General features: G+C 35.5%; 1 protein-coding gene and 1 non-coding gene across 2 annotated transcripts; both read right to left on the bottom strand.

Annotated features, from left to right (window-relative positions):
* Positions 1 to 1,597: 1,597 nt before the first annotated feature.
* On the bottom strand, positions 1,598 to 3,669 carry LOC120577481 (uncharacterized). Its single transcript, XM_039829034.1, has 6 exons — positions 3,468 to 3,669; positions 3,160 to 3,252; positions 2,968 to 3,072; positions 2,512 to 2,814; positions 2,358 to 2,442; positions 1,598 to 1,862 (listed from the first exon to the last, which is right to left on the bottom strand). The coding sequence occupies exons 1-5, from the start codon at positions 3,624 to 3,626 to the stop codon at positions 2,359 to 2,361; spliced, it is 744 nt and encodes a 247-aa protein (XP_039684968.1). The 5' UTR covers positions 3,627 to 3,669; the 3' UTR covers positions 1,598 to 1,862; position 2,358.
* A 3,537-nt stretch (positions 3,670 to 7,206) lies between these two features.
* LOC120577786 (small nucleolar RNA R71) lies at positions 7,207 to 7,313 on the bottom strand. The gene has a single exon (XR_005643768.1). It is a non-coding gene; the product is annotated as a small nucleolar RNA R71 (small nucleolar RNA).
* Positions 7,314 to 13,727: the final 6,414 nt, after the last annotated feature.

Genomic DNA, 13,727 nt, shown 5'->3' with positions numbered 1-13,727 from the left:
GAATTAAGAAACTGATTGACTTCTTAAACTTGAGAGTTAAGAGACTGAATGACTTGAGTTGAGAATTGAGAAAGTTTGATAAGCAGCCACAATGATTTCAAAACCATATGAATTAGGGTTCTGGTATTTCCCATGACATGTGCTAGAGCATATATACTAGTATAATTATGGGCTCTTTTATTTATTTGAGGGAAGATTTGGGCCCTTAAAAAAATACTTTAGAAAATTGCTCTTTTAACACCCCAAAAATATCAAAATAGCCACCGCGACAGTGAATTGTCGTTCACCTTCAACAACAGTTTACTGCCGTTGCATACGCCGTAGTTAACTTTCGTTGGAAGCAGCGACACAATTGCTGTTTTTTATCACTAATACTTTCATTCAATCATTCACACATTCATTCAATTTATTCTCTAATTATGAAAATTATTGATCACTAAAAACACAATTTTACTCATCTTAATCATTTGATAACTAAACATAATCTTATCGTTTTATGTCTTTTGTAACAAAAAACAAATCCTGTTTTGATAAGAGAAAAAATAACTGTCAAAAGATTGTGATTTTGTAACAAAAAATTTCATTTTACTACGATAAACACTAAATTATTCAACAAAAAAAAAAATTGATTTTACTACGATAAACAAACTCAAAATGGATTTTGATTTTCAATAAAATCTCAACAAAAAAAATAGTCTCTAAATTATTAAATGTCAAAATAATTTTTATTTTACTACGTAACAAACAGACTCTATGTGGTTTGTTACTAAACTTCGCACGGATTTCGGACGGAATTAAATTTAATATCCTACGGATTTCGTATGGAATTGAGTTTTTTTAAACAAAAATAAAATGATATTCATTTATTCAAATTGATGGAATACATCAGATACAAACATCAATAAAAAACGTAAAGGGTGAATATGAACAAACTTACTACACCCGAGTTAATAGCATACAACGGCAAAATGCCTTCAAATAATATGATCAAATCTAAGTCAGCGAAATACCCATGCTTCCGGATCTGCAACATTGATGCCCAAATCATTGATTGAATTTGTAATTAATTGATGTCGATCTTTCCATAGGAACTAAACGAACACCGCGACAAGACGTGAAATCAAACGTCGCACAAGACGATGAACAACACAACGCCGCACTTAGACGAAGAAATCACAAGAAACTTGACCTCTAGTGACGGGCAAAAACCGTCACTAAAGGCTATATGTGGCCAAAACTTTCACCCACGGCCATATTGGCCGTGCACTATACTTAGCAAGTTGCAACGGATTTTTGTCTGTAAGTGCATGTTTTACCTACGGACAGTACCTTTACCTACGGACGGGTTGTGTGTCTCTACAAGATTTTTCTACAGACTAGTACTTTTACCTACAGCGTCTCTTGCCGTGGGTAAAAATCAATCCCACAATTTTTTTTTTATAAAATGTCCCCCTTTTTTTTAAAAAACGTGAAACCCCCAAATATTTTTTGAGGTATTATTTATTGTTGTTGCACTGTATTATATTTTTCTCCATCATACAAACTGGTTAATAACTATAAAAACATTTATATTTCATAAAAAAAATTGGTGGATTAATATTCTCAAGGTATTATTCACCAATCATCATATAAACTAAAATCATCACCAAAATATATTCTCAAGGTATTATTCACCAATGTGGACAAATCATATAACTAAAGACAACACCAAATTACACAAAATGAGTTTTACTACTTATAAGATGCAGAAACTGACAGACACAGTTTTTATATGGTTCTACCCTATCAAGAACAATCATATACTTTTCTTCACATCATGTTCCGCCAAAACCAGATCATCTTCCTCTTCTCCATCAATGCACCTTAAAATAAGACCAAAAACAATTAACAGTTAGAGAGATGGATACGTTGTCATGCAATAAGTTGCCAAATTATCAGCCCTCGTATTAAAAATATTAAAAAACCAATTATCTCTGGCTATGACTTTCTTTCTCTTAGAGTATATCCAACCAAATCCTAGGTGACTGGGCTTATTATTGTTCAAGTCCAATGGCTAGTCCATGCTTGTTCTATTTCATTGCTCACATCATATTCATCTTCATGTTCTCTATCTATGACACCTCAAACATCTATCTTCAATCTTTTACCCTGCCAAATTCAACATGCACGTTACGTCCGTGCATGTGCGCATGTGCAAACACACAAAATCATCTGCCAAGTGATAAACTTATCTTGCACATACATCTTTACCAAACTCGCAGTCACGTAAGTTTTAATTCATGACAAAGAAGAAGGAAAAAAGTTGCAGCTAGCACATAATTAGTGAACGCACATTTACCCTCATTGAAAGATAATACCTTAAAAGTGCAGTGAACCAGTGCCACTTGTAGTTTGTTGATTATTACCAATAGAACCATTTGGAGCACTTGCAACATCAGGTACCTAAGTGAAAAAAAGTGTATTTTATTTGCTTGAAAAACATTCTTGAAGTTGAAAAATAAGATTTATTACCTCTTGAGCTACAGCCTGTAAGACAACATTAATTTGTGGATCATCAGAAAATCGCATTTGAAGCACAGCAACAAGATTTCCAAGTACACTTTCTACTTTTTGAAGTCTATCTTCTGAATTAGTGCGTTGAGATGAAATATTTGAACTAGCATGTCGTGGAAGTTTGCCAAGACAACGCACACGTCCTCTTCTTTCAGGCCCTTTCACTTTTGAGTATGTATCATTCATCCAATTTGTAGAATCTTCAGTGACTTGAAAATTTTCTGAATTTTCTACCTCTGCCATATGCTTCTTTAACTCCTCCTACATGAAGAACGTTACAGTGAATTTTCTTCTTGTAATCCAAGTAAGGTTCAAGTTATTAGTTACAAGGAAACTATACTTAAGCAAGTTACTAGACAGTACACCTTTCATGAAATTTTACACAGTTCCTTACTCAAAATAAATATATCTTACAATTGTTGAAGCTGCCTTTTCAGTCACAATGCTCCCGTCTTTTCGAGTTCGGGTTTCAATATAAATTTCAGCTGGAGAAGGTTGCACTCCTATAGCCTTCGTTGTCTAAAATTTTAAATAAGAACAGTAAGCATTCTATTTGCAAAACAACCTAGTTGAAAATACTAATACAAGTCATACAAAGAAACATACCATCTCATGAATTAGCCTCGGAAGATTCTTGGTTCCCATGCAATGTAAATCCTCATATTTTGAGCGATTCCTTTTGTTGATTTGACTTATTTTCTATAAACAATAAAATACGAAGCATTAAAACACAGTTCAAATAAATCATTGTTGTTATTGTTGTAGTAGCTCTTGTTGCAGTAGCTGACTAGTCTAATTACCAACACAATTACAGAGAAAAATAGTGGGATGTAAATAAAAAGACGTGACAGAAGCAATATTCTTAGATAAATTCAACATTGAAAATCGGCAGTGCATTGAAAACAAACATATACCTTCCCTTCCTTGGAACACCAATGGTGCACTAAAGCACGATATTGGGACGGATCAACTCTTGTGTCAGGGATGATAGAAGCCATTTCCTCTTCAGTTTTGCTTTCATCATACCCTTTTGATTTCAAATCATGCTTAAATTGTCTCCACTTACTGCTCATGTTATCCTTTAGTATTTGTGTTGTTTGCTCGGTCAATTCAGGAACAAATCGATACTTACTCTATTTATTATTAAAAAGCCAAATTGTTAGACATTTTGTAAAGTAATAAAATATCACAATAAATAAATGGAAATAAAACTTCAAAAATTATACAAAGACCTTAATTAAATCAAACATTTGAAATGATTATGAAATGAAACACAATATTGATAAATGGAAATAAAGCTTTCATCTAGTGGACCACGTGCTAACCATTTGATTTCATCTGTGACAATAACACTTCCTTGCTCTTCCAAACGTGTGACCTAACACAATTTTATTTAAAATGATTATGAAATAAAACACAATATTGATAATGGAAAAGCTTTGTAAAACTTACTCGTTCACGAAACCAATCAGAAAATGTTTGACAATGAATTATGTCGAGTTCATATGGTGAGAGCCGACGATTTCGATTTTGTCTCTTGATAAGATCAATGTGTTCTCTTTGAAAGGCGTCCATATTATTGTTGTTGAAAAGCACATATCTATGTGCTTGTATCAATATTTTTTTTATCAAGAGAAACCCGAGAAACTCTTCTTCTTTTCTTTACTTTGAACCCAATGTGGTTTTTTCTCCCCAATGGTCTACCTCTAGGATTAAAAAGACTTGAGTTTTCGACAAAAAAGGAATCATCATTTCGACTAGGTCGATTAAAACGAGTTTCCACTCCAGGGAGATACCGTGAACAAAATATCAAGCCTTCATAAGCTATATAACTCTCTGCAATAGACCCTTCAGGATGTGCTCGATTACGTACAAATGACTTTAGAGTAAAAAGGAACCTACAAAAAGATTTTATATTAAAATAAGATAATATCATTTTCTTTTATAAATTAGAATACTGTTAAATGCAGCAAGGTTCCAATGATGTTATCACATACATTTTTAGATCAATTCAAAAATTGTATTATAAGTTCAATTCCAAAATTTAGATCAACTTTTCACATTACCAGAGATTGGGCATTGCACTAGAAGGGTGGACTAGAACCCAGACCACTACAACAAAACACAAAACTGAAGGAACAAGAAACGCCCAACACCAGGCTGCTAACACAGCAACGAACCAGCCCACAAAAAGCAGAAAGCAGACCCTAATACCCCCCAACCCAACACAACAAAGGCGCTGCAAAAAAAAAAAAAAGGGAACCAAATAGAACCCCTGATGCCCCTCAAAAACCAGTTCGCACCTCACTAGGTGTGTAGCTATTTGTGAAGGCAGCAAAACCAGTAAAAGTCCAGCTGAATAGAAACTCATTAGGGAGATTCTAAGCTTAACATGTAATTCACATGCATTCAGTAGTGCTTGTGTAATAAGCCGATACAGTAAAAAGAAAATATAATAATAGAACCTAAAACATAACTTAATTTCAGAGTGCATCAATCAGAACATGTATAATTTCGTCTAAAAAATTTAGTTCATTAGGGAAAACACATGTTTTGTGGTGGCAATGCTATATTCTTTTGAATCCCAATTTTAGTTCTTTCTTTATAATATTGTTGATTCAATTTGTTTGATTTGGAGTAATCCAAAAACACAACAGTGATTATCGACAAGGTGCTTGACTTTTTAGTAGAAAATGGATAATGATTATGAGATTATCCTGATGAGTCATTTATATACTATTTTAATATGCTTTTTAGTTTAGTTTTATTTAGATTTTATATAATTTTATATTAGTATTATTTCCTTTTTAGGATAGTTTACTTTAAATTGCAATTTATTATATTTCAGGAAAGAATATTGGATGAATTGAATCTTGGAGCAAAAGAAAGGGATTTGGAGCCGATTGGACACGAAAATATGAAGATTGAGAGACAAAATACGTCTCCCACAAGTCAGAAGCCTGGCACGGCCCGTGCTAGCCTTGGCACGGCCGTGCCACCCTCCAGAACACCTTTTGCTGCTTTTGCTTGGATTCTGAGCTATTCTATTTTAGCGCGCAATCTCTCGTGGAATATTCTTAGAATATACTTGCTTAGATTTTAAGTCAAATGTGTGCTATAAATAGAGTAGCTAGCCATCACAATTATTCATTTTTTCTTGGAATACAATATGTGACAATTGTCTTTCTAATAAAAGTTCATTTACTTTATTTATTTTTATGCTTTCTCTCTTCTTCTCCTTGTCTACGATGAACATTAGTGAGTAGACTTCTCTTGTCTTGGGATTGTTGGATAAGTCTAATGACATAATCCTAATCAAACCAAGTTTTAAACCCTAATCTTATGTAACCCTAATTCCTTATCTAAATTCACCGCTTTAACATGGATCAACCATTATCAAACTGTGGAAACGAAAGTGGAGGGTTTGATAATTGTTTATCCATCATCTCAAATATCAATTCATAAAACGAAAGTGGAGTTTTGATACTCGAACAAGTGAATTTAGACAAAGATTGTAAAGACAGCGAAATAGTCTTTACAATCTTTGAGACATATCCCTTCAAAAAAAAAAATCTTTGAGACATATAGTTTCGATCTTCAAGGGAACTAATAACAATCAAGTCAGCGAAATAGGCTTGGTTGTTAGAGGAACCAAAATCTAATAGTAATCAAGTCAGCGAAATAGGCTTGGTTGCTAGAGGAACAAAAGAGAAACTGTCTTGAGAAATTAGGTCTAACATAAAGTTATAAGTTTAATAGTTTGGTTTGAGAAGGACTTGTCGTTAGGATGAATCAATAACCCCAAGGCTTTTATCTTTTATTATTATTTTCTTTTAAATATATAAAAATACAACTTTCTACCTTATAAACCTATAGTCTAATCATTATCTAAAGTTAATTGAATTCATAACTCCCTATCGGAACGATACTCTTTTCATACTACTTCGGTAAGACCGTGTACTTGCGGTTTTATCCCATCAAGTTTTTGGCGCCGCTGCCGGGGAGTTATTGTAATTTGATTAACTTTTTAATAGTGGTTAGTCTAAAAAAAAAAAAATATATGATATAATAGTATATATACATATATTTATAAAATATTTTATTTCCTTTTTCTTACCTTTTTATTTTTTTATTTTTTTTATATATTTATAATATATTTTATTTCCTTATCTTATTTTATTTTTATTTTATATATATATATATCTCTCCCTCCATTTCTCCTTATTTTTTATTTTCTATCTTTAACCGTTTTGATTTCAGGTATGGCTCAAAGACAATAATAACGACATGGATGAGAAACGTGCTCTCAAAGAGTATGCAATCACATCTTCAGATGAGCCGTACGATGCTATTGTGTACCCAACGGTTGAGGGTAGTAAATTTGAAATAAAGCCTGCACTTATTTACCTAGTGCAGCAAAATCAATTTTTCGGATCACCCACTGAGGATCCGAATCTTCATGTTTCAAATTTTTTAAAACTCAGTGGAACTTTGAAGGCAAACCAAGAGGCCGTAAGGCTGCACCTCTTTCCTTTTTCCTTAAGGGATAGAGCTAGTGCTTGGTTTCATTCATTGACTATTGGTTCTATCACTTCATGGGACCAAATGAGGCGAGCTTTCCTTGCCCAATTCTTTCCCCTTTCTCAAACCGCTCAATTCAGGGCGAGGCTTTTTCAATACACTCAAAAAGATGGTGAATCTCTTTACGATGCGTGGGAGCGTTTCAAAGAAATGCTTAGGCTTTGCCCCCATCATGGTTTAGAGAAGTGGCTTATTATCCACACCTTTTATAATGGTCTTTCGTATACCACAAAAATCTATGTTGATGCAGCTGCAGGTGGAGCTTTGATGAATAAAACTTACACAGCAGCATATGACTTGATCGAGGGCATGGCACAAAACCACCATCAGTGGACAAGTGAGAGAGTCATCACTGCTTCTTCACCCTCTAAAAAAGAGGCAGGTATGTACAAAATTTCCTCCCTTGATCATCTAACTGCTAAGGTTGACACACTGACACAAAAATTTGATACAATGAATACTAGTGTTGTCACACCTGCTCCTGTATCACCTCCTTGTGAAGTTTGTGGTGTATTTGGCCATATTGGCATTGATTGCCAACTAGGTAGTGTTGTTAGAAGTCCTGAGCAAGTAAACTATGCTCAATATAATCGAGGGTTTGGAAACAACCACTTTTTTTATCAAACCCCTCAAAATCTTTTCGGACAACAAGCAACACCACCCAGTTATGCAAACAACCAAAGAGTCCCTCAAAAATCCAGCTTGGAACTTTTAATGGAAAATTATGTTATAAATCAATCCAAGCAACTCCAAGAGCTTAAAAACCAAACAGGATTTTTGAATGACTCTCTTGCCAAAATCACATCCAAGGTAGACTCCATAGCAACTCACAATAAGATACTCAAAACCCAAATCTCTCAAGTGGCCCAACACGTGACTACTTCCTCTCAAACCACCGGGATCTTTCCAGGTCAAACTGAAACCAACCCCAAAGGCCATATAAGTTCTATTATTCTTAGGGATGGTAACCAATTAGAGGACCCCGTTGTGACAATTAAGAACAATAAGGGAGAGATAGGAAGTGATGAGCCTCAAAGTGAGAAAACTATAGGAGAAAATGAAAAGCCATTTGTTTCACCACCTCATGAGCCTAAAAATCCATTAACACAAGGTTTTGTCAAATCAAAGTTAGATGACCAATTTAGAATTTTTATTGAAATACTTCCAACCAAATTATCATCTAAACTTAAGAATCCAGAAAATTTTCCCATACCTTGTGTCATAGGATCCGAAAGCATTGAGAAAGCCATGTGTGCTTTGGGAGAGAATGCCATGTTGACGCCGTTATCCCTTTGGGAAAGATTGGGTATAGGGTAGAAAAGCCTCTTGATCGTCAAGCTAAGACTATAAAGAAGCGCTTCGTGGGAGGCAACCCACGCATTTAACTGCTTTTGTTTTGTTGTTGTTTTTTTTAATTATTTTGTAGGTAATTGTTCGAGCATGATTCAAGAAAACAGAAAATTTTGAAGCCCCGGAGCCCAGAACCTTGGCACGGCCCGTGCTCACACTAGCACGGCCGTGCCAGACCTTGCCCTTCCAAAACCAAGCCAAACTCCAGGAACTTGGCACGGCCCGTGCCAACCTCAGCACGGCCGTGCCCGACCTCAGGTAAGGTTAAACCTCATTCTTCATCCTCTTCTTCCCTCATTCACCAAACCAAACATCTCTCATCCTTCCACCTTCTCTCTAAAACCTCCATAAACCACAAAAACCATTCCAACCACAACCCTTCATTCAAAAACAACTTTCATCCACCCAATTCAAAAATCATCCAAATTCGTAGCCCCCATTAACCTCACCCAAAAACCCACAAATTCATCACCAATTTCCACAACCCAACCCCTAAAACTCACTTAAACCTTCTCCCCATCACTAAACCAACCTCTTCCACCAAAAACATTCACTAAACCTTCACCAAAACCACACCGACTCCAACCACGGTCAAGGCTATGGCTTCCAAAAGAAGTGGAAAAGAAGTTGCCACATCTTCAAGAGGACCTCCCCTAAAGAAGCAAGTACCGGCAAATAATCATGGCATAATATTCAAGGACACCAAGCAAAAGGATAGGTATAAAAATCTCATCTATAAACCTTTACATCCTTGCAGGTACCCTGATAATTATGACTTGGTTACATTAGGCCTTAGTGACAATGTGTTTAAATTTCTAAGACGATTAGGGTGGGTTGCTATGTTAAGACCTATGCGGGGTTATGAAAATTTCACCTATGAGTTTTTAAGTTCTATCATTTTTACGAAGGATAGGATGAATTTTGATAACCCTAATCATAGAATCTCTTTCCGGCTTATGAACATTGATTACGAGATGTCTCTCCAACACTTTTGTGATGAGATGAGCTTCGCTAACACGGGGTTCATCCACGACTCTTGGGATCAAAGTCTTAAACCGGTTGACTATCAACCCGCCACCTTTTGGGAACATATCACCAACCTTAGGCAATTTAACACACGTTCAAACAAAGCTAGCCATATTCACAACCCGGTGCTTAGGTACCTTCAAAGGGTAATGACTTGCACTATTTGGGGTAGGACCGAATTGAGGAACACTAGGACGGATGAACTCTTCATGTCGTGGGCCATGCTTAACAACCACCTCGTTAACACATGCTTTTACTTGCTTGATTACCTTTACCATGACGGTAATAGGTTTGATAGTACGGGAGAGATAGTTGTGGGTGGTATCATCACATACATAGCTAGGCAATTGGGAGTGAGTGAGGACCAAGGGATTACCAAAATTGAGGGGAACAATAGGCTTAACATAGAGACCCTTATCTTTATGAACTTCATTAAGCCCCATCCACCCATGTCCTACGCACTCAAACTCAATGTGCCTATTTTGATTATACTTTCTAACCCATCTCGGACTAACACCGAGGTGGAAGAAAATTTGTTGTATGTTGTTGATGATCCACAGGTACATGAAGAACACGATAATGAAGGCGAGGAAGATGCACATTTGCACCAAGAAGAAGAAGGTGCACAATTGTACCATGATGAGGAGCACCATGACCATGATGCCGGAAAAACAAATGAAAATGCAAGATGGGCATGGATGCATACCGAGGACTAGAGGATAAGCACCAAGCACCTAAGGCAAGGTGTTGAATTGTCGGGACTAAGGAATTATGTCCTAAGGGGCAACCGCATATCCGAAGAAAATAACCAAATGCTTCGGAACATGATGCACCATTTTCACCTCCAAGGTCCTACCTATAGAACTCAATGAAAAGTGTGAGCTTTCCTCTTCCTCTCTTCTCTTACTACTCCTCCTCCTCCTTCTTCTTCTTCTTCTTCTTCTTCTTCTTCATTTCTCTTATTTTGAATCATTGAGGACAATGCTTCCCCTAAGTGTGGGGGGAGCCTAATAAAGTGCCTTTAGTCGTAGTGTTTCCAAACTCCCTTGAACTTTATTCTTTTGTTTTGTTTTATTGTAAAAGGCATGGTTAAGTAGCTAATTTTTATTGAAAATATCATGACACAAAAATTTTCATTGTCTCCTCTTATTTTGTTGATTCTTGTACATGAAAGCAAACTCTTGTGTTCTAAGTCTTCTTGATATACCCACATCTTGTTTTAAAGTGAATAAAATTCTCCAATGAGAAAAACACAAAAGTTGCTTCCCTTGAGTAAATGTATGAATAGGTATTTTAAGGAAACACGTTTTAATCTTAGTGGTGCATTAACCTTTAAAGATTCTCAAAGTGCCAGTAGTATAAGTTAGTATAAGGGAGTTCATAAAAAGCCAAAAGCCAAATAAATTCCAAAGATCTCATCATTGAATCTAGATTGGGGAAGGAGGTAGGCCCTCCGACTTCCTACGTGAAGATGATTGATATCTTAAGAAAAAACTTTAAAAAGCATCATTGAATCTAGATTGGGGAAGGAGGTAGGCCCTCCGACTTCCTACGTGAAGATGATGTTTTAAGGGATACCATTGGATCTAGATTGGGGAAGGGGGTAGGCCCTCCGACCTCCTACGTGAAGATGTTGTTCCTTAATAAAGAACTTAAAATGTGCAAATGGCAAGGAACAAAGATCCTCAAATACTCCCATCTCTCTTATATGAATTATAGAAGGAATCTTTCGTGGTTGGTTTAGTGCTAGGATTAGACCATGTTTCCTCATAATGCCTATCTTCTATAGGAGCAAGAAAAGGGTTGGACTTCACACACACACTCACTTGAAACTTGATCGTTGGGTTGAATAAAAATTACAAGAAATGCTTGAGTTTGTGATTAGTGTACATTTGAGATTTAAGCCCTTGAGGAGACATGTGCTTTAATTGAAATTGTCATTTGATATAACTGTTAGTGCTACTATGTTTATGCCTTTTGCTTGAGGACAAGCAAAGATTCAAGTGTGGGGGAGTTTGATGAGTCATTTATATACTATTTTAATATGCTTTTTAGTTTAGTTTTATTTAGATTTTATATAATTTTATATTAGTATTATTTCCTTTTTAGGATAGTTTACTTTAAATTGCAGTTTATTATATTTCAGGAAAGAATATTGGATGGATTGAATCTTGGAGCAAAAGAAAGGGATTTGGAGCCGATTGGACACGAAAATATGAAGATTGAGAGACAAAATACGTCTCCTACAAGTCAGAAGCCTGGCACGGCCCGTGCTAGCCTTGGCACGGCCGTGCCACCCTCCAGAACACCTTTTGTTGCTTTTGCTTGGATTCTGAGCTATTCTATTTTAGCGCGCAATCTCTCGTGGAATATTCTTAGAATATACTTGCTTAGATTTTAAGTCAAATGTGTGCTATAAATAGAGTAGCTAGCCATCACAATTATTCATCTTTTCTTGGAATACAATATGTGACAATTGTCTTTCTAATAAAAGTTCATTTACTTTATTTACTTTTATGCTTTCTCTCTTCTTCTCCTTGTCTACGATGAACATTAGTGAGTAGACTTCTCTTGTCTTGGGATTGTTGGATAAGTCTAATGACATAATCCTAATCAAACCAAGCTTTAAACCCTAATCTTATGTAACCCTAATTCCTTATCTAAATTCACCGCTTTAACATGGATCAACCATTATCAAACTGTGGAAACGAAAGTGGAGGGTTTGATAATTGTTTATCCATCATCTCAAATATCAATTCATAAAACGAAAGTGGAGTTTTGATACTCGAACAAGTGAATTTAGACAAAGATTGTAAAGACAGCGAAATAGTCTTTACAATCTTTGAGACATATAGTTTCGATCTTCAAGGGAACTAATAACAATCAAGTCAGCGAAATAGGCTTGGTTGTTAGAGGAACCAAAATCTAATAGTAATCAAGTCAGCGAAATAGGCTTGGTTGCTAGAGGAACAAAAGAGAAACTGTCTTGAGAAATTAGGTCTAACATAAAGTTATAAGTTTAATAGTTTGGTTTGAGAAGGACTTGTCGTTAGGATGAACCAATAACCCCAAGGCTTTTATCTTTTATTATTATTTTCTTTTAAATATATAAAAATACAACTTTCTACCTTATAAACCTATAGTCTAATCATTATCTAAAGTTAATTGAATTCATAACTCCCTGTCGGAACGATACTCTTTTCATACTACTTCGGTAAGACCGTGCACTTGCGGTTTTATCCCATCATATCCCCATTTTCATATGTCATCAAAGTCTAGCACAAGTTGTTTATTCGTAAGATGAGTCAGTGTTGTAAACTCTGGAATCAATTTGATTCATGCTGATAGAAAAATCCTCATTTTCACATATGTAACAGGCTACTAATGATTGATGAATATAGTTTTGAACTCCAATTCTAGCTCTTAACTTTGATTTACACACTCATATCAGAGCAGAAACCTACCTAAAAGTATATAGGACCTAAAAGTTTATTGAATTCTGTTTTGTTTTCCTTATTAATTGAGCAGAATACTGTATATGTTTCAATAGTTAGTTTATATGTGGAAAATCAATGTAAAAGTGTTGAGCATAGGGCTGTGACAAATTCAAGTCATGCTCGTACAACTGCTGCATTTTTTATAGCTCATTCGGATGATTGTAACGTCGAGCCAGCACAAGCTATCACTGATGAACATAATCCACCAATTTTCAAGTCCTTCAAATACAAGGATTTCAACTCTCACTACTTTAACAAATATGCTGACACAGACGTGGTGCTGAAATCAGTTCAAAAACACATACACATAAACTGATTTCAAAATTCTACCAAAATCAAGTTAAAAAACACATACAAATAATCTGATTTCAAAATTTTTCCCAAAATTCAGTTTAAAAACACACGCACATAAACTGATTCCAAAACTCTACCAAAATCCAGTTCAAAAACACATCTACGTATACCAATTTCAAGAATAACAACACTATACCTAATTACCACATTCATATCAAAAATTAAAACAAAGAGAATGAAAATTACTCACAGCGATTGAAAATGATCCAGAGCGAGTTCGAAGATCGGCGGTCCGACGGTCAATGAAGGCGACGATTGAGATCGATACAGTTTGAACAAAATCGATACAGATTGATGTTGTGTTTGTTTTGATGGCAGAATGGGGTCTCTAACGCGCGTTTCAGCTTAAGCTTGAATATATAGCTT

Source organism: Medicago truncatula, chromosome 8 (genome assembly GCF_003473485.1).
Source record: "Medicago truncatula cultivar Jemalong A17 chromosome 8, MtrunA17r5.0-ANR, whole genome shotgun sequence".
Taxonomy (NCBI): domain Eukaryota; kingdom Viridiplantae; phylum Streptophyta; class Magnoliopsida; order Fabales; family Fabaceae; genus Medicago; species Medicago truncatula.
This window is presented reverse-complemented; position numbering and strand designations above follow the sequence as displayed.